A 25,449-nucleotide genomic window follows, 5' to 3' on the forward strand; every position below is an offset into this window, starting at 1 on the left:
ATCTATGCTCTAGCAAACTGCGGGTCCGAACCCTCACCATCTTGGCCCATCAACAGCTGCATGTCGGCAGCCCAGTCTTCAAAGACAGGCGACTGGTGTTGAAGTGAGAACGGATCTCCATGATCACTAAGCCAGAAAGGCGCAGCGCCGAGATTTCCGCCATCGCTAACTGGAGCATTCGTGAATTGCTCCATCTGAGGGGGAGGGGTAGCGCCAGCTGAGGTGAATGCGGAGTGGACATCTCCTTGCTGATGCTGGGGTTCTAAACTAGGATCGATGACATATCCTAGATCGTCAACGCTCAAGTTGGCAGCACTCGGAAATGGCACCATAGCTGCCTGTTCCTCGCCTGTATGCAATTGAGGTAGGAGCAGCAGCTGTTGCTCCTCTTCTTTGATACCATTGTTGCCATGGTCATTTTGGATATGTCTGTCCAGATCAGCATGACGAATGAAGCGAGCGGTGCATCCGTACGCAGGGCAAGCAAGGTCACGAGTGTCCAGCAAAGCCTGTTGAGCTTGCTGAGTCTGGGCGACCATTGAAGGGACGGGATACAGCTTGGGTGGACGCTTCTTCCCAAGATGAACATGAAGAACATGCTCCTCCAGCTTGACCCTGGTGGTAAATCCCTGGCCACAACCCTCTTCCGCGAAGTTCCAATCCGCGATCTCCGAAACCTTGGCATCGTAAGTATCGGTCTGTCCGCAGACGAAACGATGGCCTTCGTGGGCAGACTTGATGTGCGTGTTGAGATTGGAGACACGCGTGAACTTTTTGTCACAGCCCTCCCACGTGCAAGCAATCGTCTTTCGATCTTCGACTGTCTTGGCTGAGTGGTAGAGCTCAACATGGCGCATCATGTTGCTTTGTGTACCGCATCTGATACCGCAAAAGGCGCAGTTGTTGTGCTCCTTCTTCATATGAGCTTGAAGCAGCAGCATCGTGGTAAATCCAACACGGCGACCTCCATTGTCATCACCCTCTCCTTCAGCGTTGCATTCGTCGCACCAAAACTTCAGGTCACCGTGCTCGCGCTCTACGTGCCTTCGCAAGGCACTTGCAGTGTCGAAGCCGGCGTCGCACCCGTCGTTACCGCATGGATATGCCGACTTGCCTAGATGGACGGTTCGGATGTGTCTCTGGAGCGTTTGGTGCTTGCGGAAGCTCTGAACACAGTCCCCATAGCCGCGGCAGCGGTAGCGATCGGCGCCCTCGTGAACCAGAGCATGGCGGCGAAGTCGAGTATTAGTGACAAAGGACTTTCCGCACCCGGGCTCGGGGCATGTGTACTTTCGATCGTTGGTATGAGATCCCTTGATGTGCTGGGAGAGGTGCTTCTCCTCGAGGTAGTCTTTGTCGCAGTCATCGTAGGGGCACTTGAACGGGCGATCGTTTGTGTGGGATCGGAGGTGGGCAGCAAGACGAGCAGGGCGGTTGAAGGTCTTGGTGCAACCGGCGAATGTGCACCTGATGGTCTTGAGATCGGAGGGGAAGCGGCGCGAAGCACGAGTCGTGGTAGTGTTGATACTAGTTGCTGCTACCGTAGTCGTCGGGTCGGCGTGGGTAAGGGAGGTGTTGGCAACCGAGGCGACAGAGGCCGAGTCGGGGTCGAGTTCGAGGCTGTCGTTGCCGTTGCCATCAGAAGCTGCCGCCTCTGCACCAGCAGGTGGCGATTGCGATTGCGAGGGTAAGGCCGGTGCCTCGAGCTGGTCTACTTGTGAGAGTTCCTTCTCCTGCTGCTGGACCCAATCAGTAGCTCTTTTCTTGGATTGGACTTGAGCATGGTCGGGGCCATCATGGCCATCAGGGCGCTCGTCGTCCTGTTTTCGCTTCATTTTGAGGCCTGGAGTAGCAGCACTGGTCGCCGTGGCCTGCTACCCTGGACTTGGTTGGAGCTTCGACATTGGAGAGAGGGAGCCCCAAGCTTTTTGGGGAAATTCGCTTGGATGGGTTTTTTTTATTTTTTGGAGGTTCACATTTGTGACGGAACCTTTGCATTGCACCTGCCGATTGGACTTTTCGTCCGGGGTGGGTGTCCCTGCCGCTTCAAAAAGTTTATCTGACGTTTTCCGGTTCCAGCACCGGCAGGCAATTTTACGAGCGAGTGAAATTCGAGGCGGGTTATATCTAGACTACCCCCTCTCCCTATATCTAGACTACTTAACCGCTTCAGGCAAGGCTTCCCAGCTTTTAACCACCATACAAAAAGAAATCCTCGCAGGAACTGCAAACCAAACTCTAAGGAAATTGAGTACTCGTCAGGTCTGCAAATCGACCGTCTGACTGTTACGCTGAAACTTCCAATTCCTTAGTATCTTTAGGTAGGAAAGCACACTCCAAAACTAGACGCTGCACCTAAATTGCAGCAATATCTACGGCCGAATATTCGCTTACTATAGATAGTAATAAAGAAACTCATTCAGACGGGAATTCGGAGTCCGGGCTTAACCCGCTCTTTTTGGGGGGAAATGCATCTGGTGAAGGTGCAATGCCCTGACTAAAGTGACCAACTATTTTTTGGAGGAACTTTCGAAAATGACCGATTATAGGCTAACAGACTTTGGCCTTATTCTCGCGGTAGAATGTTAGCGATTGGGGAGACAGGTCAAATGCCTCAGAACCATGCCCTAAGCGGTTAAGTAGTCTAGATATAGGGAGAGGGGGTAGTCTAGATATAACCCGCCTCGTGAAATTCGGGGGACCTGGAGGGAGGAACCCATGAAGAAGCTGATGGCCCATCGATTGGCCCCACCCCCCATGTCTCTTCATGTTCCATGTCTTGGCGCGGCTCAGCCTTGCATAAACTAGCGGCCCCACTCGAATTTTCTGTCGTCCTTTTGTCAGCCCTTCGGCCTTCCCTCACCACCTTGCGCATCCACGGTCGGCCAAACACGTCCAGTCTTCCACATCCACGCGTCTTGGGCAATCCCATTTTGCCCACATACCTCTACTTGTGCAGCTGCAGCCTATATCTCATCATCCTTAACATCAATCAACTCCCAAACAAACCCACCAAAAATGTCCGACTACGGTGACCACGGTGACGATGATCGCGAGCCCATGTAGGTTTCCAACGCCACCTACTCACCTAGTCCTTGGCATCAACCTCTACATATGATACCGCAACTCATGCGTAGCGCAAGAGATGCTAACACGTAGCCGCCAGCGACGAGCCCGCCTTCGACGAGGACCCGGATGAGTACTACGAGCCCGAACCCGAGCCCGCGGACGACGACGTAGCGGGCAGACCCGGCGACGAAGTCGACGAGGCCGAAAACGACAACAACATAGTCACTTCGGGTGACCCTAGCGCGGCCGCCAATGCTGGCAAGGGCAACGAGAAATCCCACAAGGACAAGAAGATTCCCAACGACCAGCGTTCCACGACACCTTACATGACCAAGTACGAGAAAGCTCGTATTCTCGGCACACGTGCTCTGCAAATCAGGTGGGTTTCCTCATCGGTGGCGCTTGGACGACTGTAGGGACGAATTTGGGCTGACAAGGAACCACCTTTGTAGCATGAACGCGCCAGTGCTGGTTGATCTCGAGGGCGAGACGGATCCTCTTCAAATTGCTATCAAGGAGCTGCGCGAGAAGAAGATTCCTCTGATTGTCCGTCGTTACATGCCTGATGGATAGTAAGTTATCCTTTTTCCAGCACCTAGCCGAATACTCGCTAACATTCCTACGTAGCTACGAGGACTGGACCTGCGAGGAGCTCCTGCAGTAAACGGAAACCTACAAGACCCGTCAGGGGTAATAGGGGCGACCCAGTCTTTGGTCAGAAAATACACAAAATTGCATTAGCGAGGGCGTTCAGGTTGAAATTTTATACACCATATTTGATCATTTTGGGACGGTTGGACTCGATCCAAAGGGCAACAAGAAGAGCGCAATGTGCTCCTCGAGTTGAATAAAGGGCCCTTCAAAACTTCACGTGCGTCTGATCAGTCATTGTCCTGTACGTTCGTGCTATTGTTCAACAGGCCTGGGCATATGAGGTATCAAGAGCCTTGTTTCCGCCGCACTTCTTATGCTGATATCTGCTTAGATTTCCAGTTGCTATTCTATAGCGATAGCAAAAATTTAAATCAATTATATACGTCAATTATACAGAAAAGATATAGAGTATAACACTCATACGAAATTATCAACTTGAGAATCGAAGAACAACGTCCGTGTCAAGCCTACCGCCATCCCTATCACCACGCATGTCCAGGAACATCCTTATGAACACTAGCTCTCCCAAGCTTCCCTTCCTTTCTTTCTGCATCCCAGCACCACACACGGCTCAGCACCTCACCAAGGCCCCGTCCCCCAAACCTTACACTTCGCTCCCGCATTCTTCCCCCAATTCGCCAACTTACAATCCGCATACTGCTCCTTACACTTCAGCACCGCCCCCGCGTACGAGGTCGAATCATCCTTGCCGTACTTTCCTTCCTTGCACCCCTTGGCGTACACATCCACACAATCATCGTACTGCTCCTGGCACGCATCCAGACAGGCTGTCGAGAACGACGAGCGAGCGTATGACTTGCACTTGCTCGAGTCCGAGTCCGTGTACAGCTTGAAGGGGTGACCGGACGAGAAAGAGGAGAGAAGGTCGTTGCAGGTTACCACGGGGAGAGGGATCCCGCCTACGGGGGGTTTGTTGCTTTTGGGAGGGTTGCAGAGGGAGGTGGATGTTGGGATTGGGCATTTGGTGCCGGTGGTGGAGGTGGTGGTGGTGGTTGTGAACGTGGCCGCTTTGGTGGACGTTGGAATGGAAGTAGATGTCGGCTTGCCAGTGCTAACAGGCAGACAAGGAACCGTAATCACCGTCGTTGTCGGAACACCAGGTCCGCCAAGGGAGGGCGACGAAGGCGGCTTGTGATTCCAGAAATCCTTCTTGGAGCAGATGCCCCCCGGTTTGCTTGATCCCTTGCAGTAGGTGCTCAGGGCTGAGCACCACTCGGCAAAACCGAAGCAGTCGAGCGCCCCCGGCCATCCGGCTTGCTTGAAACAGGCGGATACTTGGAGGAAGCAGTTGGCGTGGCTGGGGAAGCAGGACTGGGGGGAGTCCCAGTCCGGCAAAGGGGAGGAACACCATTTGCCGCACTTGTACTCGCAGGTGGGCGGGAGGGTGACTGTTTCTTTGCAGATGGAGGAGGAGGTGGTGATGGTGGTGGACGCAGTTGTTAAGGTAGTGGTAGGGGGTGGCGAAGTGGTGGTGGCTAGGGTGGTGGAAGTGATGGAAGTGGTGGAAGTGGTGGTAGTTGAGCCGAGGGTATAAGAAGTAGTAGTAGAAGAGGGTATGTCAGAAGTCGTCGCCGTCGAGCTGGTTATGTCGGAGGTAGATTGCGAAGAAGCAACTGGAGTTGTTGATGAGGATGCTGTGACGGAAGAGCTGCTACTACTTTCTGGGGGAGGCGGCACGTAGCCACAAGGTTCGAGTGACTGAAGCTCGTTGGCGACGTAGAGGTTGAGACGAGCACGTCCGCCGCAAATCTGCGTGGAGTTTCCGTTGCAAGGGATATCGCACTCGCTATCAGGGGCGGAGAAGGTCCCATTGCCTATGACAACACCGCACCAACACTCGCCTAGGGGTGGATTAGGAAGTCAGCATCCAGTGCTCTCATTCACACGACATCAAGTAACAAGTTGCTACTTACCGCCAAACTCAGTCCCGGCAAACGGATACCCCCCATCCCGACAAGCTTGCAAGCACTTCTCCGTCGTCAAGGTAGACCCATCAAGCTGATCCTGGGGATAAGCCAGCGCCCTTCCGTACTCGGAATCATCAGTCCAACATCCCAAATGGTCATAATCCGCAACCGTGACCTCATCAACCGGCAAGAAAGTGGGATCCTGGTAGACGGATATGATATCAGTGCCTCCACAGACCTGCGAGGAGTTGCCGGTGCAAGGGTAGTTGCACTGCTCCTCGTCAATCTGCTGGCCGTTGACGGTGTTGCCGCAGTAGCACACGCCGTAGTACTCTAGACCTGCGTAACGAAAGCCGTTACCCTTGCAGACGGAGACGCATTTTTCGATGGTCATGTCCTGCTGGTCGAGCTGGCTGCGCAGGCTGAGGGCGTGAGGGTTGCCGGTGTCGGCGTAGCAGCCGGAGTATATGAAGGGCTGGAAGGGGTCAAGGCAGGGAGGGAGTTCGATGGTTGTTGCGCGGACACCAACGTGAACTAGGGCGATGGCTGCTAGTGCTGCAGCTCGGAGGGTGAGCGAAGCCATGGTGGTGACGATTTGAATACCGTGAGAACCCCTTGGGATGGTTGGAGTGCTGCTGGGGGAAGAAGTTCAGATGCTGAGCAGCAAGAAGCAGGTTGTCTTATATGAGAATCATGGCACTGAAGCGGTCATGGTGCGAAGAAGTCAATGCGGTATACATTCTACAAATTTCTCAGAAGCAGATGGTGTATTGAGCTCACCGGCGTCCAGTCTGCAATTAACACAACAACGCCACATCACGTTGGACATCCGGTCACCGAAGCCTTTCGGACCCAAATATGGAAAGAACAGTGATATCCAATTTCATGTTCTCGGCAAAACTCTACTACATACTTTTCCTGTCAAGGTACCTACCCGCAACTTAGTGGAATGGGGACTTGGATGATGGGCCATTAAACAGCTGAGTACCCCATCACAATATATGAAGGTAGTAAGCTGAATAGAAAAGTCGAAGGGACTGGAGCTCACTGAGTTTTCAATGTGTAGGAGAGAGACTTCAACGTCATGGCGTTGTAGTAAGACAATGGCTAAGTGACTAGGCTGAGGAAACAGGTCCGAGGTTGCTGGAAATGAAGCGTCGTTCCGATATATGTATAATGAAGCCCTCGTGTTGAACTCGGTGTAAGCCCATGGCGTTGACCCATCACACTTTCACCTCATAGGGGGCGATGTTTTGTTTTCGTGGATTCCGGCACGTAATCTCAATGTGTAAATCGTTCCCTTTTCTACATTTGGGACCTTAGATGTCATTCATGTTCATTTCAGGCAACCATCACCTTCCGGCTTCACTTCAGCTGAGAACGGGAACAGGGGAAGACGGGACGGGACGTGATCTGATCTGATCCGGTCTGATGCTTTCCGGCTCTCCGTTGTAGAGGTAGGATTATTGAAGACTTGCAAGTTTCTATCGAGAGGTCTAGGTCATACTTCTACAACTTCAATGTGATTTTGTACGAAAGGAGAAAGTCATGATGTTATTGTAGGGGAGCTGAGGAGGAGGAGCTGCAATAACTGATAAGGGTTTTGGATGAACGTCCTGCCCCAATATCTTGCTGTCATAGGGAACGGGTACCTGCATGCGGTCCATCTACAATACGAAGTTGGTTTGTTTGGTCAGTTCAGTTCGATGATGGGTTGAAGAGGGAAGTTTTGAAGCTCTTCAAATTATTGCCCCCCCACGAGAAAAATCATCCTCCGTTCAAAGCAACATAGGACAATGACAAGGGTTCGTAGCGCCACAGAAGCCTTCAATGTATATCCTTTATACCTCTCTCCGTCTCCTTCAATGCCTTCAAGGCTAGATGATATCAGTCTCACGGCGTTACGCGATTCTTACTTTTCAACTTTCTTCATTGCCATCTTCAACTTCGCATTCTCATCTTTATTTTTGTATGGATAATGAGTTCCAGCTATTAATATAGTCCAGGGGCCATCAACAGCTACGACGTTTAAGAAATATCACGCAATGATCATTGGAAGAAAGGAAGAAAAAGCCAACCATATACCATCAATGATGTCCTGATCTCGCCATATTACGGCTTTAAGCTTGGAGACATCTCAATGCCCAAGCTACCATTACATGTTTACCTCTCCCGTGAACGGGAACTACAGTACGGTAATCACGATGGTTTCGAGGTCTGCTTCAGCAGCCTGACAACTACATATATTATTCAATCTGAACATCTGCACCTGTTCGATGGGGCCAAGGGACCAAGAGCAGACCTCATGAAAATAAGGCTGTGCCCATCATCACCTGCTGGGCTGGAGAATTCTCGCACACGGCTCGGTTTGCCCTCGAAAAAGGATGCATCGACCTGGAGTGGAAAAAATCCAAGTATCGTGACGAGGCTATACGTTCTTTCGCGGATGTCTCGTAATTCCGGAAGAACTACTACTACTACTGGTTGTAGCAAAACTAACCCAAGCTATTGTCACGAGAGCGGGAGGTGTACTGATGTTGAGACATACATTAAATAGTATTGCGCCTCTCTTCATACTTCTCTCGGGAGAAATCGAAGAAGAAGCATAAAACCCAAACAATAAGACCAGAAACCCCACCATGTCTCGATGTTAAATGTCAATCTGGCACCCTGTACCTATGCAGTAACGACCCAAGTAAGTCTGCCGACTCTTTCCTTCATAATCACTCATGTCCAAATATCTTCTTTTTTTCTTGTGTTTTTGTTTTTGTGGTCATTTGTGGCACATGAAGATTCCTTCGAATTTCCACAACGGTAACCATTTGTCCCAAAGCAGACATTATACAATTCAAATCCAGATATTGCTTGCCCGAATTTGATCAATCACAAGTTTGGCCCATATAACAGGGCCGTTAACAAGGTAGTTCGCGCTAGAAAACAAACGTCGGAAAGTTTGATTAGCCACAACCTCGTGTTGTAGGGTGCCGAATGTGTGAAGTATTTGTGAGTGCGGAGCAGCCGCCTCACTGCATACGAGGGTGAGCATGACCAGCCTCTCAGAATAGGTAGCACAGTAAGGCGCGAGAAACTCTGGTAACATGGAGTTCCTCACGACACGTGATATATGATATACATACACAAATACCTACCTATCGACATGTCCAGCCATGTCCTATGTCCCAACTTCACCTCCCCGGCTCTCCCTTTCAGTTCTCCCGGTCACCGTCACAGCAAGCATTGCGAAACGTCAAAGAAACCCCTTGAGCAATATCAAAAGTGCAATATTGACAACGGCGAGGTGCGACAACGACGGAAGATGACGCGACAGCCGGAAAACACGATGCGATGGCGGGATGTTTGGAAGGAGGCTGATGCGACAAACTCAGGGGGTAGCTTAGCACGTCAGATAGTGTAGTACCGGGGAGTGTGAAACAGAGCCGATGGAACAGTTTTCCTTGAAATTGGGAGAAGAAAAACGAAAAGCTTTGTTGAAGACTTTGTGTCTTTGTCACCGTGATGAAGGTAGTGATCGTCGACCGGGGTGTTCCCAAGCGACGGGGTTTGGGGGTCGATCGCTGCCCCGTCCTCATCTTGATCAGTGGAGCTGCGACGGTGGACGGAGAGTAACTCGTCCTTTAATATTGCAACGTAATTTCGAATTACCCCGAAACCAAGCCCTCGGATCTTTGGTCAAATTGTCACTGAATTACAAAGGTACGCTACAAGACGTTACACGGAACATAAAGAGGTTGATCAAGTACTGTGAAAGCGGTCGCCGCATGAAGAAGTCGTAAACAGCTTTTGGGACTTGTTATGACCATTATTAACCATCAACGTCTGGGAGGACTGGGACCATTTGAATGAATGAATGATAAACGTGAAGAAAAACGCACAACCACTTTTGATCCAGTCTATACTGCAAGAGGTGCTCCCCATATTACGTGATACTAATTTACATGAACCTCGTAAAAAAGGGAGCGCGAACAACCCTTAAACTCCCATGAGAACAAGTGCTCTTAAGCACCCTCACGTCTCCACTTGGGAACGTACTTGCCGGGAGCACCGCTCGCCTTCAAGGGCTCCGCAGGAGGGACGTCCTTATCATTCTCAGGACGACCGGATCCAGCTCTCTGAGGGGCGGCAGCCCTGAGAGGAGGAGCGCTCCTCTCGGGGACGGCCGCAGAATTACCATCTCCGGAGGCGGCCTTGGCAGCCTCTCTCTCACGCCAGCTGGGGCGGTTGCCGGCAAGGGCCAGGCGGGGAGGAGCAGCAGCTTCTGTCCTCTCCGCAGGGGGGGCAGCGGCACGGGGTCTTTCGGCAACGGGCTCGGCGGCAGCAGGTGCGGGAGCGGCGGTCTCTCCAGAGGCGGCCTTGGCGGCCTCGCGCTCTCTCCAGCTGGGGCGGTTGCCAGCGAGGGCAATGCGGGGAGGAGCAGCAGCCTCGGTACGCTCCGCAGCCGCGGGGGGTCTGTAAGCAGAAGGGGTCGCGGCAAGCTTCTCCTTCTCGGCCTTGCGCCTGGCCATGGCCTCCTCCTCGCGCTGTTGCTGGCGAGCAGCAATCTCGCGCAACTTCTCACGCTCCTTCTCCTTCTCCTCCTTGAGACGCTGGAGCTCCTCCCGGCGAGCCTCCAGACGCTTCCTCTCTTCCTCCTTCTCCCTGGCGGCGCGCTCCTCGGCCTCGCGGAGTTGACGCTCACGCTCCTCACGCTCGCGCTTCTCGCGGATCCTCTTCTCGCGGGCCTCCTTGCGGCGGGCGTTGATCTGCTTCTCCATCTCACGCTCGGCATCACGACGGCGCTTCTCGAACTCATCACGGCGACGCTCGTGCAGGTCAGACCTGAAGGACTCGTAGAAGGGCATGAGGCGAGTGAGACGGTGCTTAAGCTCAACATCAGCCTTGTGCTTAAGCTCAGCCTCCTTGAGAGTCTGTGCCTTGGTACGCTCGTAGGCAGCGAGATCGCGCTCGCGCTGCTTGGCGTAGTCTTCGGGGAGCTTCTTAGCCTCCTCCTTTCTGAAGGCACGCTCGAGATGATCAAGACGCTTGCCGGTGATCCGGAGCTTCTCGGCGACGCTGTTCTTCTCACGCTCGAGTTGCTGGAGCTTGATCATGCGGATCTTGTTGCTGTCAAGGGTCTCAATGTCCTCACCCTGGAGTTCTTCGAGCTTCATGTCCTTGAGCAGGGCCTCAACTTCCTTCCTCTTGATTTGCTCGCGCTCGTTGGCAAGACGCTTCGCCTCGCGGAGCTTCTGCTCCTCGGCAAGACGGGCGGCCTCGGCCTGTTGGAGGGCCTGCTCCTGGAGCAGCTTCTTGCGGGCCTTCTCCTTCTCCTTCTGGGCCTGAGCCTCAGAAGCCTTATCCTTGCGCGTCTGGATGATCTCCTTGCGAGCAAGGACCTCCTGGTGCTCCTTCTCGGCTCCAGCCTTAGCGCGAGCAAGGGCCTCATCACGAGCCTTGATGCGAGCCTCGTTAAAGCTAGGATCGATATAGCGGCAGGTGGTGTAAAGAGCCTCAGCGAGGCGAGTGAGCTGAGAGCGCACAATCTGGGAGGGAGTGCTCTGGAGACGCTGTACAGAGCCAGTCTCGCTCTCGGCAGAGCCGGCAGAGGAACCGGCGTGGACAGCCTTGGCGGAAGAGAAGACATCAGCGTCGAAGCTAAGAACGCCAGTGGCGTGGTCCATGCGGATGGCGAGATCGCCCTTCTTGTTGCCGTTCATAATGAACTTTTCAATGGTGCCGCGAGTGACCTGGAAAGGCTCGGGGAATTGAGCCAAGCTCTCGACGAACTCAAGGTCGACAGTCTCATACACCTGCGAAAGCTGCTGGAACAGGCGGGTGAGAATGACCTGCTGAAGAGGAAGGATGTACTTCTGCATCTCGGCATCGGCGCCAATCTCCGCAAGAATGGGGGAAATCTTCTGGCAAATGGAAAGAGGATGGAAGTCGACCTCGAGGATGTTGTAAAGATCGCGAATCTGGGGCTGGGCGCGGCGGAGGAGCGACTTGGAAAGGGCGTCGCGGAAGAGACCAGCACGGGTAGGGGCCTGGGCCATGCCGAGCAGGTGGGTCAAACGAGAGTTCTTGTTCTTGCGGGCCTCATCGAAGTCCACCATGGCACCGCGAGAGCGCGAGGTGCTGATGACGGGAATGGAGAGGGCGGAGAGAATGACAAAGGTGGCAGCCCTCTGGAGGTCAGCATCGCTGCAAGCCGGGTTATCAGCCTTCTTGCTGTGGCCAGAAGCAATGAGAGCAGCAGACTGGCGCAAGAGGTTGTAGTAACGAGCCCAAGCAGCGGCGTGGAAGAGGTAGTTCTCGCCGACAAGGAAGATACGGGTGAGCTTCTCGTAGTAGTTGGCCATCATGACGTTCTTGGCGGGGCGCTTGCTGAGGCTGAGGAGGGTGTGGATATCCTCAACACTGCGGAAAGCCTCCTGCCAGAGCTCGAGCTCGACGGCGACGTTGAGCTGCTGGAAACGGGTCTCAAGGTGACGCTGAAGAGTATCGGGGTCGTTCAGGTTGATGGCGTGCATCTGGGCCGAGTACTTGGCGGCGGTCTGGACATGGTTGCGGAGAAGCTCGCAGAGGCGGCGGAACTCGGTCTTGCGGGTGTACTTGAGGCAGAAGTCGAAAGCCTGCATAGCAGTGCTCTGGTAGAGAACCTCGAGGCGGGCATTGTTCCTGAGAATGTCAAGAACAGTGCGGTAAGCCTCCCAAAGGAACTTCAGCCAAGGAGTGACGATAGCGCGGTCGGTGCGGTCGCGAGACTGCTCACCGGAAACGGTAGCGAGCAGGATGGACTCGGGGGTCTCGCTGGCCTCGAGATCGTCGATGTTGGAGGTGGTGGCCTCGATGCTGGACTGGACCTCGTCGGCCTTGGCCTGGGCAGCAGTGACCTTCTCGGCGGCGAGCTCGATGAACTTCTTGAGAACCAACTCGATGGTGGCGACGTTGGTGTTCTGGGCGATGTTCTTGTACTGATAGAGGGCGTCCTTGGCGAGCTTGCCCTTCTTCTGCTCGACGGAGAGCTCGACGAGTAGGAGCATGACGGGCTCCAGGGAGGCGATGGGGACATTGCGGGAGCGCTTCGAGGTGATGTGCTCGTGGAGCAGGGTCAGGGCGGCGGGGGCCTGGTTGACCCCGATGAGCTCGTGGGCGCGCTTGAGAACATTCTCAGGCTTTTGGTGAGGTGGGGGAGGCTGTTGATGATCAGTAACGGTCACCACGGGTCACAACACACGACGACACTTGGTGGTGAGCGGGACAGGCGGAGAGCGGGGGTGGTCGAGGGTTGAAGGGGGGGGTGGAGGGCAGGGTGGGCGGTGATGAGGTAGGTGACGATGGAGTTGGCTTTCCAGTCAAAGGAGGGGCAGAAGATAATATGAACTCGAAGCCATAACCATAAGGCTAGGCTGTATTCCCAACTCACCATGATGGGCAACTCCTCGGCACTTGGCTAATCTAGAGGAGATATGGATAAAGTGGTGATAGGGGACGCGGCGCGCAAAGCAGCACGTAGAAATGCTGGAGACTTTGGCTGAGGCTGCGCTGTCCAGGACGATTTTTTCGCCTCGTGGAGAAGTTCAGTTCGTTGCTAGCCAAAAAAAGCCCTGGCCAAGGCTAGAGGCTCGATTTTGCTGAGGAGCACTTTGTGGGCTGGGATGATGCGGGACAGTCACGTGATGCAGCTTATCGAGCACGTCGCTGCGACAACAACTTCAGAGGCGTGAAGTGCAAGTTGTTGTGCGATTGGATGTTTGGTCACTGCTGTAGCAATTGGGATTGACTGAGATGCAATTGTTTTCTTGATCTTAACCGTGATCTGCTGTGAGGCTATTCTGCACAATGGTAAAAAGGTTGGATTGTCGCAAAGGGCAAGTGGGATGTTCTGCCATCTTGGCGTCTGGTGCTGCCCAGTGTACACTACACTACCTACACTAGAAAGGAGCTCCATGGTGTGTGTGCACAGCGGCTTTTGTTCTTTGTTTGTGCCCGAGTTCCCAGCCCGCTGGCGACGTTCTTCTCTGCCGGGCCACGGACCCCCGCCTTGACCGATGACGGACCGTCGGCGGTCTTGCCAAGCTTTCCTACGGCTGTCATCGACGAAATTGCACTTGAGGCTTAGTTGGAACCTGGAACAGAATCGTGGTGAACTTCGGTCGAGCATTGAGAAGGTAATCCCCAGTAAGAACATATATCCTCCTAAAAGGCACATGATATCGCTGCTTGAACTGCTAGAGTGGCTGCAAACTCTTCTCCTGTAGCTGAATGCACACCAGCAACTGCATAGGACTTCACGGTCTGTAATTACATACATAGTACATACATGCAGAAACAGGAGGCTCTCCTCTGTACCCTCGTCGTCCCACCCTGAGCGTTCAAGCTCGCGTCCATCATCGGTCGGAGCAAGTGGGCACCCACCCAATGGCGCCATTCCCAATCCCGTCCGGAGATGCCTGCTGAGCCGGGGTGGTTCCGCTAGACCATCAAAGGGGGGACGATAAAGTGGGGGCGGAACCCGTCGTGTTCAGACTGCCCTGCATTTGCCATTCTTGCTGCAGCTTTCATGCACAGCAGCACCGACAGATCCCAAAAAGGTCCCGTCGGTTGGTCGGACTAGTCCTGTCCCTGCCTATCCAGCGGCGGTGGCAGCAGTCCATCTTCAACGGCCTCCATCTTCCTTTTCTTTTCCTAGATCTTGACCTCCAGTCCCGCTTCCAGAAGCTTGCAACAATGTCAATCACAATGGCACGGATGGGGCAGGACAATAGGGAGGCCGGCACCTCATCCTGAATGCGGAGCTCGTGGTGATACTTGCTATCTTGTCTTGATACTAACTCGCCTGCACCCATTCCGTCTACGGTCGTAGTTAGTGTCGAGTTAATCTAACCAAACCTTGCTAAGCGACCCCCTGGTCCGTCTCATTTGCACTTGGCCCTTTTTTTTCCTCGTCGCCCTGGGTTGCTTTGGCTGCCCGGAAGAGGAGTGCAGCACCGAAGCGACCAGCATTGCAGCAGTGCAAGTGCAGGTAAAAGCGCAGCACTGCAGCAGGCCAAGCAGGGGGAAACTGGGGCGTCCATGCCTGCTGGGGAATTGCACGGACTGCTCCCGCCTACCGAACCGTTCCCTGCTGCGCTGCTACTGGTTCTACAGGCTGCGCACTGACCCCCGTCGCGGTCCGGGGCCCGCCAGTGGCACTGAAGGAATGAAGGAACTTCCATATGGGCGCCCCTTCTCTTCCCAAGACTTGCTATTAGGAATCGTCAATCGTGTGTCGGTCCTAAGCATTCCTGGCATCGTTGTCCGCAATTCCTCCCTCTCTTCAATACTCGGGACAGTCAATGATCCATTTGCGCCTTCTCCGACCCTTCGCTTAACCCAACTATCGACTGTCGACATCACCTTTTCCCCGTTGCGTGCCAGGAGGTTACCCTTTACCAAGAGTATCCGGTATGTATTCGCGATTTCCGATCGTTCCATCTGCTTGCCGCAATTTTTCCACATGCTCCATCGCGGCCGTCGCCCTTCATTTTCACGTTTGGCACCTCCGTCCGTCCCATTCGTGGCCGCCTAATCGCCAGCCGTCAGTAGCAAGGACAGAGGACCGCCGGGGGAGGAGCCCGAACTTCAACTATTTCTCCATTTCGTCCCCCCGACAACGAGCAAGCATCAGCGCGACCCCGACCACCGACTGGAGTGAATGAATGGCGATTGACGACGACATCTGAACAACACGGCTGACACGGCATGTCTAAACAGCTTAATTCCTATCGTTAAAGATCCACAGCGCCACCGACCCCGAATTCTACTTGCGACCCTTCCTCACTACCAAGCCTGTCCGAACTAGTTGTCGGCTTTTGTCGCAGCACCATTGTCGCCCACGTCCCCGACGACACTCCAACACTCCTTTAATTCCTACCCTGGAGTCGAGGCTTCGATAATATCAGCCAAAATGCCTCAGTACGCCTCTCGCGATGTCGGCGACCCGTCGCAAATCAAGAAGAACAAGCAAAGCATGGCCGATCTAAAACTCCGTCGATTGACCGAACTCAATAACCGACTACGTGAGGACTTGGAAAGGGAGAGGATTCCGGTTAGCCAGGCAGCCAAGAGGTGAGAACTGACATTCGTTGTTGCTCGGGTCGTTCGGCAACATGTGCCGGTCGCGGTTCAATGAGGCTGACAGTCGTTTCTTTTTCTCTATATAGCATAATCACCTACTGCAACAGCACACGAGACTACATGGTACCAAGTGTTTGGGGGCCGGTGCCCAAGTCCGAAGACCCGTATTTGCCACAACAGAGCAGCGGGTGCTGCGTCGTCATGTAAATTGCCAACTGCGAAAAGCTACGACATCAATGTGGCGACAAAAGGGGAGGACATTCGAGTCACTCTGTTTAGCACGGGCGATCAGTTCAGCTTTTCGAAACAGCGATTCCTACGAAAGTCTTTTGGAGGGGCGGACACCGTCGTTTGCAAGCGGGATTGGATCCGGACGGAGTTGGTTTGGAAGGCCGAGAACGTTATCGGAGATTATGAGCGATCAGATGTCCATCATCGGGAGGGAAAGAGGTCGACATTTTTTCAGTTCGTCCTTGTCGCCGCCATTATCACGATACGTCAAACCGGGGAGAAAGGTTTTGAGGAGTGAAGACACGACGGCTGGCCTGACCATAATGCTTATTCAAATACCCCCATCCGTTACTTCGGATCTACGGCAGGCAGGCTCGGCAGACTCTTCAGCATGTAATACCTTTTTATTTTTCTATATTTTTTTTCCTTCTTTTTTCGCTTCTTATTCCCCGGTTGTACTCTTTTATACTCGGCCTTCTCGATTCCCTTTTTTGTCTTTTACATGTGTATATCCTGCTTCATGAAGCGCTTTTCGCGCGGCTTCCTCTTCTGGGTCTGGAAAGGAAGGGGCTTACGACATGATAAGTGAGGCAAATGAAATGCACTAGACTATCGATTCTACTCAAACTGATGATATTTGAATGAATGCATCAAAATAGCTCCAGTTTCCTCATCAACGGAATTTGATATCCTATGTGATGGATTGCTGCAGTTGGGTCGAGAAATAGACATTGAAAAATGTCTCTATTAGTGCACTTGACGCTTGGCAAATCCTCACAAGATAGTAATCCATTTGGGGATCTCGCTCTGGTTGTTGATGAACTCATGTGTAGTTCGGAGGCGTGATGACGCACAGGCGATTCGGGGTGCGGAACCCATCTATGGAGCTGAGTACAGCTCCAGGATTTAGCCGTTTCTCGTGTGGACTTTCCTTCAAATCACATGAACTCCCACTTACACGCCGCCACCCAAAACCGACCAGAGTGAGAAAAACACGCAAAGTCCATAACAATCGAGAGGCCTCCATCTACGCGAATATATATACATGTACATTACTCTCATTCTTGACATAGCATTTCCCAGTACACACAACGATGATGGACCAAACTCCTACTACTACCAGTGCCTCGACTCCAACTTTACTTCCTCGTGTCACCATCCGCTTTTGTACGCAGTGCAAGTGGATGCTTAGGGCAGCATATGTGAGTAGAAAGTTTCCTGAAGATATCAACGTACTTTTCAGACGCTTCGAGTCTCGCCACTGTCATCTATTCACCGTCTCGGAAGAGGGTTTCTGAATTCCCTAACCCCCGCCTCACCCTCCCACTTCACCTATACCATTCATCATCCACACATTCATCCACCGCATTCCCGTCAAATACACATGAACCACATGAACCTCAGGCATATCTCCATGAATTCTAACTCCCCTGCTCAAACACAGTACGCCCAAGAACTCCTCTCAACCTTTTCCACCTCTCTCGGCGAGGTCGCTCTCCAGCCCTCAACAGGCGGCACTTTTATCGTCGACATCACTTACGCCGCTGCCGCTGCTGCTACCACCGCCACCACCACTTTGGACAGCCAAGCTTTCACCACTCCCGAAATACAGCAAAAGACAATCTGGGATCGCAAAACAGACGGCGGCTTCCCCGAAACCAAGGAGCTCAAGAGGAGGGTGAGAGACGTGATTCAACCGGAGAGAAATCTGGGGCATGTTGATCGGGATTATTCCAAGAAGCAACAACAGCAGCAGCAGCAGCAGCAGCAGCAGCAGCAGCAGCCGGCTACGGAAGCTACTACTATGGAAGCTACAAGAACCAAGTCTACGGAGGCTGCTGCCCCCCAGCAGCAAAGTACCTCTAACAAGACAGAGTGTGCCGATTGCGATAACTGGATGACTGAGGAAACTTACAAGGGAGGGGATTTTGAAGGAGGGCATGCTGGTGGGAGTGGGAGGCAAAGCGGAGAGCAGAGTAAGACGACGGGGGAAGGAACTGGAACTGATACGAGGGGAGGTAGCGGAGAAAAGAAGACGGCTGATTATAGCTGGATGGCTGAGGAGACTTATAAGGACTTGGAGGGTGGACAGTGAATTAGGGGATGGATGATGGGTGGGATATTGGAGAAAGGAGGGATATCTGGTTAAATGGTTATGGGTTGTGGTTTCGAAGGTTAGATAACTAGTCGGGTTGGGATATTCGCGCTCTCTCTCTCTCTCTGTGCATAAGCACAAGCGCTATTGCTTCGCCCTTCTTCCATAGGCTCGATTTGAATGCGTAATAAATTGTCGAAGTCAACTCAGATTGGTTGTGAGTTATACTGCGTAGATATAAGTGATGACGCTTCACTGTGAGTATAGAACAGGGCTGCGGTCTTTGAGAAGCCTGGTGACGAGTGAAGCCATGGGGAACGCCGAGAACATGAGCCTAGGAGGAAACAAATCGACGTATGGGGGATTCGAAAACAGCTGATGATCCTTTGACATACAAGTATCATGCCTAAAACAGGGTAGATGAACCAGGTACGGGTCTAGATCATATACCTTTCGAGGAATTTGCTTTCTGGAAAACGTGGAGCGGGTGAAGTCAAAGATGTCAGATGTAGAAAAGAAGCAGAAAATGGGTGAGCTTTTCCTGATAGTCAGTTTCCAGATATTTTAAGGTAGATGCCCCAAGGCAAGTAAACACGCGAAGTTCACAACGCACTATGGAAAGGGAAGATGAAGTAGGTACTAATGAGATCGATTCACCATCACTCTTCCCCTTCAGAATTCGGATTGCTGTGAATATCCTATCATTCAAGTGTGATCATCAACGTGCTCGTATTGACACTCGGAGACTACGAAGTTATGGAGGGAAATGTATTACAGCAAGGTGTCGCGGAAAAAACACTATGAGGCAATGTTTGTTGGCAGTAAGCCTTGTGAGAGCTCATGAACACAAGAGTATAACCAGTGCTGCTTGACTTCATATTTCCCATTATCTAACGCAAGATACACGACAAAAACAAAGCTCACGGAACGAAGGGAGCACAAAGTGAAAGAAAGACCTAAAACGAAAAGAAACTTTAGCAATAAGTAACAAAACAAAATATTGAGGATACGTTCACATGTACATCAAAGATACCTGCCCCTTGCTCAACCCCCAGCCCCCGGCTGAAGACTCCAGGCCCCTTCTCTGTCATCCCTCTCCGTCCGGCTTTTCCACATACTTGACAAATAGGGCTACGATACCCCCTCTCATTGTTCGTCCCACTCATCGTATCTTCAACGTAATATACGCATTGCTAGACGACTCACTTGACTTCGAGAACCACATTCTATCCCGCTCAATCGTAATGTATAATTATGCTGGTAAACATACAGGAATTCCAAACACAACACGACGACAACCTGTATCTCAGTATCACTCTTGCCTCTCAGTCACCGTATGCCACCGCCAGTTCACGTTTTCACGATGAGCCTGATTGATCAACCCATCGGTCAATGCCCCGCGCACTCCTTACCGCCGGCACGCTTGCCTCCTCTTTCTCGAATACAGCATGGTTTTCGCCTCATAATCACCCAGTAGCAACCGTCCCCCTCCCCTTTCCCCCAAAAACAAGAAAAAATCGAGCCTGCCAAGACGTTCTATCATCTTCATTTTCATAACCTAGGACGCGATATCGTGCTTCTTCTCCTTGTCCTGTCCTGCCCGACGCCTCTCTCCTGCTTTTCTATCCATCCAGCGTGGCAGAATCGGGCCTGAGCGCAGAAAACCACCGCCTTTCATCCCATCCGTTTCTTCTCTGGTATCACCAAGGCGTTCCGTCTCATCCGTTTGCAAGGTTCGTGGCTTTACCTCTGCGATGGTGCCCTGGCCATTTTGATCATCTTAACTACAAGAGCCTAGGTTGTGAGAGCCGTAGAAAGGTAAGGCGGAAGTGTTGTTTGACTGGGCCGATGAGCTGGTAGATTAAACCGGAGATGTGTTATGATGCTGTTGCAACGTATATACCTTTCGAAACTGAGCCGTAGATGGAAACTAGCGGAGTGGCGAAACACAGCATGCCGTAGTCAGAAAGTGCTGGAGCGGATGTAAACGGACAAATTTTCAATACACTCTCCCATGACGGAATGACATATGCCTTTGGCGAAAAGCGACACAAAACAACTAGTTTCCCCCCAAGACACACACTGCTTATCTATACCTTTCCTAGCAGGAGTAGTGACCAGACAAGAAAAAGAAAAGGTCGTTCGTTATTCATCCCCCGAGATATAAAAAGATTCCCTTTCCTTCCTACCCTCTCGAGTTGTGTGGATACCGGACGGATGGAGAGACAGGACGGGCAGACGTGGCTTTCGTTTCGTTGGCGCGGCAAGAGGGGCGAGGACCTCCCCAAAAGAAGTGGTCGGAACAGACGGCAGACGGGATGATGGCTGGGAGCCCTGGCGATCAAGAAACACGGCGGCGGTAGACAAGCTGACGGTAAGATACTCATGTTCGTTGCGGGCGGGCGAAAGTATCAGACGTTTATCGGCGGCCGAACCTAAAGGAAAATGGGTTTGTTCGTAAGAAAATTCTTTACTTGTGCTTCTCGGGGGTCTTGAATTGCTTCATCTGAGACTGGGAACGTACTTCTGTTTCTTCTCTGCGGGCTTGAGAATCTGCAAAGGGGGTTAGCAAGAGTGCAAGGGTCTCGGAGCTTGCCAAAGTCAGAAAACATACCTGGAAAGAGCAGAGCAAACTTTCGTCGACGCTCATCATAGCACCAGCGTTGTCGAATTCGCCGCAGTAGTTGGGGGCACTAAACAAAGTAACGAGCTGGCGCTTCGAGAAGAACTCATATCCGTCCTCAACAACCTGGTGAGCACGGCAGATCAAATCCATGTCGTGTTTTTGGAGGAAGCGAGAAACGACATCCGGACCGAATGTGAAGGAAACACCACGATCGTTTTCGCTCCAGCCAGTAATGTCCTTATCGGGATCCGACCACAGGAGATCGCAAAGAAGACCGCAGTCAGGAATCTGGCGCTATTGTTAGTGTCTCATGTTACGGCAACTAGCCTGAGCAAACGGAAAGCCCGGGCATGAATGGTGTAACGTACGTCAGTTGGTCGCATGACTCGGCGGATCTGCTCCATTGAGTTAAGATCCGGGCTCAAACCACCGTGCATAGTGAAAATCTTCTCGTCGATAATGGCAGCGATCGGTAGGCAGTTGAAGCAGTCGGTGAAGGTCTTCCAAAGCTTGATGTTGTACCTCCGCTTGCACTCGTCGTAGAAACCATAGATACGGTTGATGGACGCGCACTCGTGGTTGCCACGAAGGATGAAGAAGTTCTCGGGGTACTTGATCTTGTAGGCGAGGAGCAGGCAGATGGTCTCCAGGGACTGCTTGCCACGATCGACGTAGTCACCTAGGAAGAGGTAGTTGGCCTCAGGAGGGAAGCCACCGTACTCGAAGAGGCGGAGGAGATCATAGTATTGACCGTGGATATCGCCGCAAATCTAGGGAGGTGGGGCACGACGTCAGCTATGAACACTGCCGAAGGGGCAGTATGGCGCATGCCGAGGCTGAATAAAGGGATAATAGAAAGAACACAATGCTTACCTTGATAGGAGCCTCGAGCTCAAGCAGGATGGGCTGGGAAATGAAGATTTCACGGGCCTTGGTGCAGAGATAGCGAATCTCGGCTTCCAGCAGCTGCACCTGCTTACCAGGCCGGCTGCCCCGCACCTCCAAGAGGCGGTCGATTATAGAGTCGAGGTCGACTTCGGTATGGTCCGCCATTGCAAAATCCTCACCAACCGGAGAGATACCGCGCACAGGTTTTCGAAGTCACGGTAACGACCGACAAACCCCAGCTAGTCGGATGGGACAGGTCTAAAAGAGCGGCACGCGTAAGGAGTAGGAAACTGGGTAGATGCACTTCTGCAAAGCTAAACGACTAATTCAAGACGTTAGACATTGCCAATGACGACGCAAATTCTGATTGGGGTTTGCCGCACGCGATCGCGATGGCGGGAAAATGAAGGAGGAGCGACGGCTGGGCAGAGACTGGGAAGCCGCAATGTAACGGCAGTTGATCAACTTACGCTCAGAAGCGATCCCAGCAAGAAGCGATTGTTGGGGGTTTTTGGAGAGGCGAACGCGTTCTCCTTGGGAATACAGCAAGCGGTGATTTTTTTTTTTGTGTTTTTTTTCTGGAGATAGGTATTCTTTCGGATACCGAATGTTGTGCTTTGGTTTTAGTAAATCGTCACTGGGTTTGGCGAAGGTGCGAACGGTCTAGAGCAAGCGCAAGCAAATCTAGCGCAGCGTCGTCGGAATTGCGAAGAAATCGGTCCGGTAGTACGCGGCGACAAGAGGGTTAGCAATGATGAAAGGAGACGGGTCCAGAAGTCTCTGATCGTCCTTTGTGAGGTAACGTGGTTTTTTTTTTTTTTTTGTCGCGCGGACGGGGCTGGGGCAAAACGCCGTGTCGTCGTCGAAAATCTGGGTCGAAAAGGTCGGATGTAGAAGGGGAGTTCAAGTAGTCCTGAGACTGCGGGAGAGGCTGTCACTGCCACTGCCAAAACCACGGTCGGGAAAAACTGGTCGATGGACTGCCCGGGAGAGTGCAAAGTGCTGCAGCGAGGTGCAGTGCAGAGCGCTGGGCCGGTCGGAGGGTCGCTGGAAAAAGCTGCGTCTAATTGAGCGACGGAGGCCAGAAGACGAGATACCGCGAGATGATGCCTATGATAATAGGACTTTTATCGCCAGGGTGGGGTTGAAAATGCGCGTTCTTTGTGGTTAAAGACGTCGCCCTGTTTTGGTTGGGATAGAAAGCGTCGGGAGAAAAAAATCAACGTCGGTGGTGGTTGCTTAGAGAGTTTTGGGAGGAGACGGACGAGCGCAGACGCTTCCACTTGGGCTGCCCGCTGGCTGGGGGGGGTCCGGCCGGGCAATGAGCTAGGTAGAGGTAGGTAGAGAAGACTGGCGACTGGACTGGACGGGGACGCAAAGAAGGGATTGGGCTACTGGGCCGATGGAGCAGCAAGATTTACACGCACGCAACGCAACTAATGAAACGCACAGAGCTTCCAGACTACTAGCAGTGGAGAGCAGTAGAGGTAGGCAGGCAGGCAGGCAGGCAGGTCCAGGTTCAGGTCCGCGTTCTTTCAAGCCCAGGTCAGGTCACCTCAGTGCCTGCCAGTCAGGTTATCGTTACAACCACAACAGGCGTCCGGTCGGGTCGGGTTTCGGTGCAGTTGTGATCTTTTCCGCCGACTGGGCTCTCATCCACATCGATGGAATGAACAGGACAGCACTCAGTGACATGGAACGAAAAAAACTCGAAACATCCGACGCGATGGCAGGCAAGAACAACCCTCAACTTTAACTAAAACATACCTACCTACGGCTGAAAGGACCCAAACAAGGACAGGCTCAGATTGAGTGAGCTAGGTTATGGTAGGTAGTTGGTACTACCTAGGTTGCCAGGTAGGTAGGTTTCGCGCCCGCTCTGAATCTCCGTCAAATCCTGGCCGAGCCCTCGTGCCCTTTCCAGTTGCAGTGAAGCGGCCCTTCCAACTTAGCTCGAGAAAAATTGCATGCACTCGCCTCTGGGGAAGCAGGTATGATGATAGGTCGGTCCATGTTGCTCACTAACGCGACTGGGTAGGAGCTGCGCTGCCTTCCCCCGCAACTGCGAGCACTTCTGTTAGCAAGAGTCCCGAACACCGGACCCTCCTTGGCAGGTCTAGGCCTGGGATTGGCTCGCCTAAAAGCCGCTCGCGATCCCGTTGGTGGATGTCGCCTGGAACTTCCATCTCTCCCAACCCTCCAACTTCCCCCTCCCTGTGTAGAGATAGTGGACTGTGAGTGTGACACCTTACCTGGTATGTACACGGTAACAGCAAAGACGGGAATGCCTTCTTGGTCGCCTTGTTGTTACTTTGCACTGGCATTCCGGCTTTGTCCTCTTTGCTCGTTTCCCCCCACCATCAGCATCAGGTTCCGCAAACGCAAAGATAGGCAGGGCAGCCTGGCTCCATGGCCTACCTAGATCAGGCACAAGCACCCGGTATGCATGATTACAACAGCTCGAAGCGAAGGAGTATAAAGACAGGTCGACAGGCAATGGATATCCAGTCAACAACGAGCAAAACATTCGAGCGACTCAGCCGCCGACGTGTATCCGCAAGATCAGTGAGACTGGGATCTCGGCAGCAAATGCGCAAAGCCTCAGTCAGGCTGTCGAGAATCTTGGGCATCTTGGGGATCTAGGTAGTCCTCTGCGGTCATAGGTGATGCTTAGCTGCATATCAAAACCTGAGATTCTGGTAACTCAAGAATGCCAGTTTCCGTCAAAAAGGAAGCCCTTTGGCAAAATTACCGGGTTGCTAGAATTCGGTACCTTGTCCATGCAGACTAGTGTCAACATGACTGACTTTCTTTGAACCACCATCGCCACACCGCCAAGGAGAAAGATATTCTGATAGGTCCAAGTCGGCTAAGATCTTGGACTTGTCTGCGATATGATGAGAAGAGACTCGACCATCACAACAACATCAGAGCATGGAAACTCCGACCTTTTATCCCTTGAAGTGGTGGTTGGTCGCTTTGGGCTATCGCCATGACGAGACATAGCAATATATCACACACACAAAACCAACAACTAGGCGCCACTATGTCTGAACCCATATCTTTGGTAACTTTCGGTTTACACCTATCTCGGGGCCAACGGCGCCTGAACTAAGACCTGGACCTGGAGAACTTAAGAATAAATGTTTCAGCAATGTGTCGAGGTCTCCCTTGTCACTTTCACCTCATTGCCGTTCTCCTCGACTTTCCGGGTCACAACTCCGTTTCGTCAGATGGGACGGCTCCTGATTTGCTCGGACAGGTCTCCCTTCAAAACAACGATCCTCACGATCCTTGCTATGTCTGGGCATTCGTTCAGCCCTGAGTCTTTCAAAACCGAACGCCTTTCAACGGCTGGCTTCCCGAAGTCTTCCAACCGCAGCTCATCATCCAAAGTGCATAGTCTGCCCCACCAGACAATTCCAATTTGACGACCTTGTACATATCGTCGAACACAGCATCCCTCGTCCGCTTCTGGAATCCAAGAGACACGAGGCTCGAACTGCAGCAGCTCCTGGAGTGTCCAATGCTGTTCTGCTGCTACAGCGAGGATCGACTATGTGCCTTGCCATCGAGCCCGAATCAATGGGGGTCACCCAAGCTCGAAGCTCGATTTTCTTTTGCTTTGTCACCCCGTCAACACCTTTCCCCTCTAATAATTACCGGTCAAGACTAGGCACTGCATCCAAACGACTTGGCCGGAAGAGCTCTTTTGTCGTTCGTGTTGCCCCTCCACCGTACAAGGCCTAGACTGCCCAGAGTAGCATGACTTACTTTGTTTGGGTTACCACGGAAGACGGGGCAGCCCCTCCATTAGCCCCCCCCCCCCCCCTTNACACACC

General features: G+C 52.6%; 7 protein-coding genes across 7 annotated transcripts; 3 read left to right on the top strand and 4 right to left on the bottom strand.

Annotated features, from left to right (window-relative positions):
- Positions 1 to 2: 2 nt before the first annotated feature.
- NEUTE1DRAFT_81560 (uncharacterized protein) lies at positions 3 to 1,842 on the bottom strand (the record flags this gene model as incomplete). The annotated part of the gene is made up of 2 exons (XM_009852522.1): positions 3 to 267; positions 475 to 1,842. 2 exons carry the CDS (start codon positions 1,833 to 1,835, stop codon positions 3 to 5), a joined length of 1,626 nt encoding a protein of 541 aa, XP_009850824.1.
- Positions 1,843 to 2,886: 1,044 nt separating this feature from the next.
- NEUTE1DRAFT_81564 (DNA-directed RNA polymerases I) lies at positions 2,887 to 3,935 on the top strand (the record flags this gene model as incomplete). The annotated part of the gene is made up of 4 exons (XM_009852523.1): positions 2,887 to 3,062; positions 3,167 to 3,448; positions 3,522 to 3,641; positions 3,697 to 3,935. The coding sequence occupies 4 exons, from the start codon at positions 3,019 to 3,021 to the stop codon at positions 3,731 to 3,733; spliced, it is 483 nt and encodes a 160-aa protein (XP_009850825.1).
- A 47-nt stretch (positions 3,936 to 3,982) lies between these two features.
- NEUTE1DRAFT_109929 (uncharacterized protein) lies at positions 3,983 to 6,234 on the bottom strand (the record flags this gene model as incomplete). The annotated part of the gene is made up of 3 exons (XM_009852524.1): positions 3,983 to 4,065; positions 4,371 to 5,585; positions 5,658 to 6,234. The coding sequence occupies 3 exons, from the start codon at positions 6,232 to 6,234 to the stop codon at positions 3,983 to 3,985; spliced, it is 1,875 nt and encodes a 624-aa protein (XP_009850826.1).
- Positions 6,235 to 9,338: 3,104 nt separating this feature from the next.
- On the bottom strand, positions 9,339 to 13,149 carry NEUTE1DRAFT_62889 (uncharacterized protein; the record flags this gene model as incomplete). The annotated part of the gene is made up of 2 exons (XM_009852525.1): positions 9,339 to 12,844; positions 13,075 to 13,149. 2 exons carry the CDS (start codon positions 13,075 to 13,077, stop codon positions 9,668 to 9,670), a joined length of 3,180 nt encoding a protein of 1,059 aa, XP_009850827.1.
- Positions 13,150 to 14,920: 1,771 nt separating this feature from the next.
- On the top strand, positions 14,921 to 16,642 carry NEUTE1DRAFT_94828 (uncharacterized protein; the record flags this gene model as incomplete). The annotated part of the gene is made up of 3 exons (XM_009852526.1): positions 14,921 to 15,095; positions 15,405 to 15,758; positions 15,854 to 16,642. The coding sequence occupies 2 exons, from the start codon at positions 15,598 to 15,600 to the stop codon at positions 15,972 to 15,974; spliced, it is 282 nt and encodes a 93-aa protein (XP_009850828.1).
- Positions 16,643 to 17,007: 365 nt separating this feature from the next.
- Positions 17,008 to 18,087, top strand: NEUTE1DRAFT_62896 (uncharacterized protein; the record flags this gene model as incomplete). Its single annotated transcript, XM_009852527.1, has 2 exons — positions 17,008 to 17,200; positions 17,443 to 18,087. Coding segments are annotated over 2 exons (753 nt in total), but the record flags the coding sequence as incomplete, so codon positions are not given.
- A 1,983-nt stretch (positions 18,088 to 20,070) lies between these two features.
- On the bottom strand, positions 20,071 to 22,162 carry NEUTE1DRAFT_116927 (Serine/threonine-protein phosphatase PP1; the record flags this gene model as incomplete). The annotated part of the gene is made up of 6 exons (XM_009852528.1): positions 20,071 to 20,528; positions 20,618 to 20,646; positions 20,708 to 21,007; positions 21,088 to 21,489; positions 21,593 to 21,929; positions 22,078 to 22,162. 5 exons carry the CDS (start codon positions 21,770 to 21,772, stop codon positions 20,513 to 20,515), a joined length of 927 nt encoding a protein of 308 aa, XP_009850830.1.
- Between the last annotated feature and the right edge of the window lie 3,287 nt (positions 22,163 to 25,449).

Source organism: Neurospora tetrasperma (assembly GCF_000213175.1).
Source record: "Neurospora tetrasperma FGSC 2508 unplaced genomic scaffold NEUTE1scaffold_3, whole genome shotgun sequence".
Lineage (NCBI taxonomy): Eukaryota > Fungi > Ascomycota > Sordariomycetes > Sordariales > Sordariaceae > Neurospora > Neurospora tetrasperma.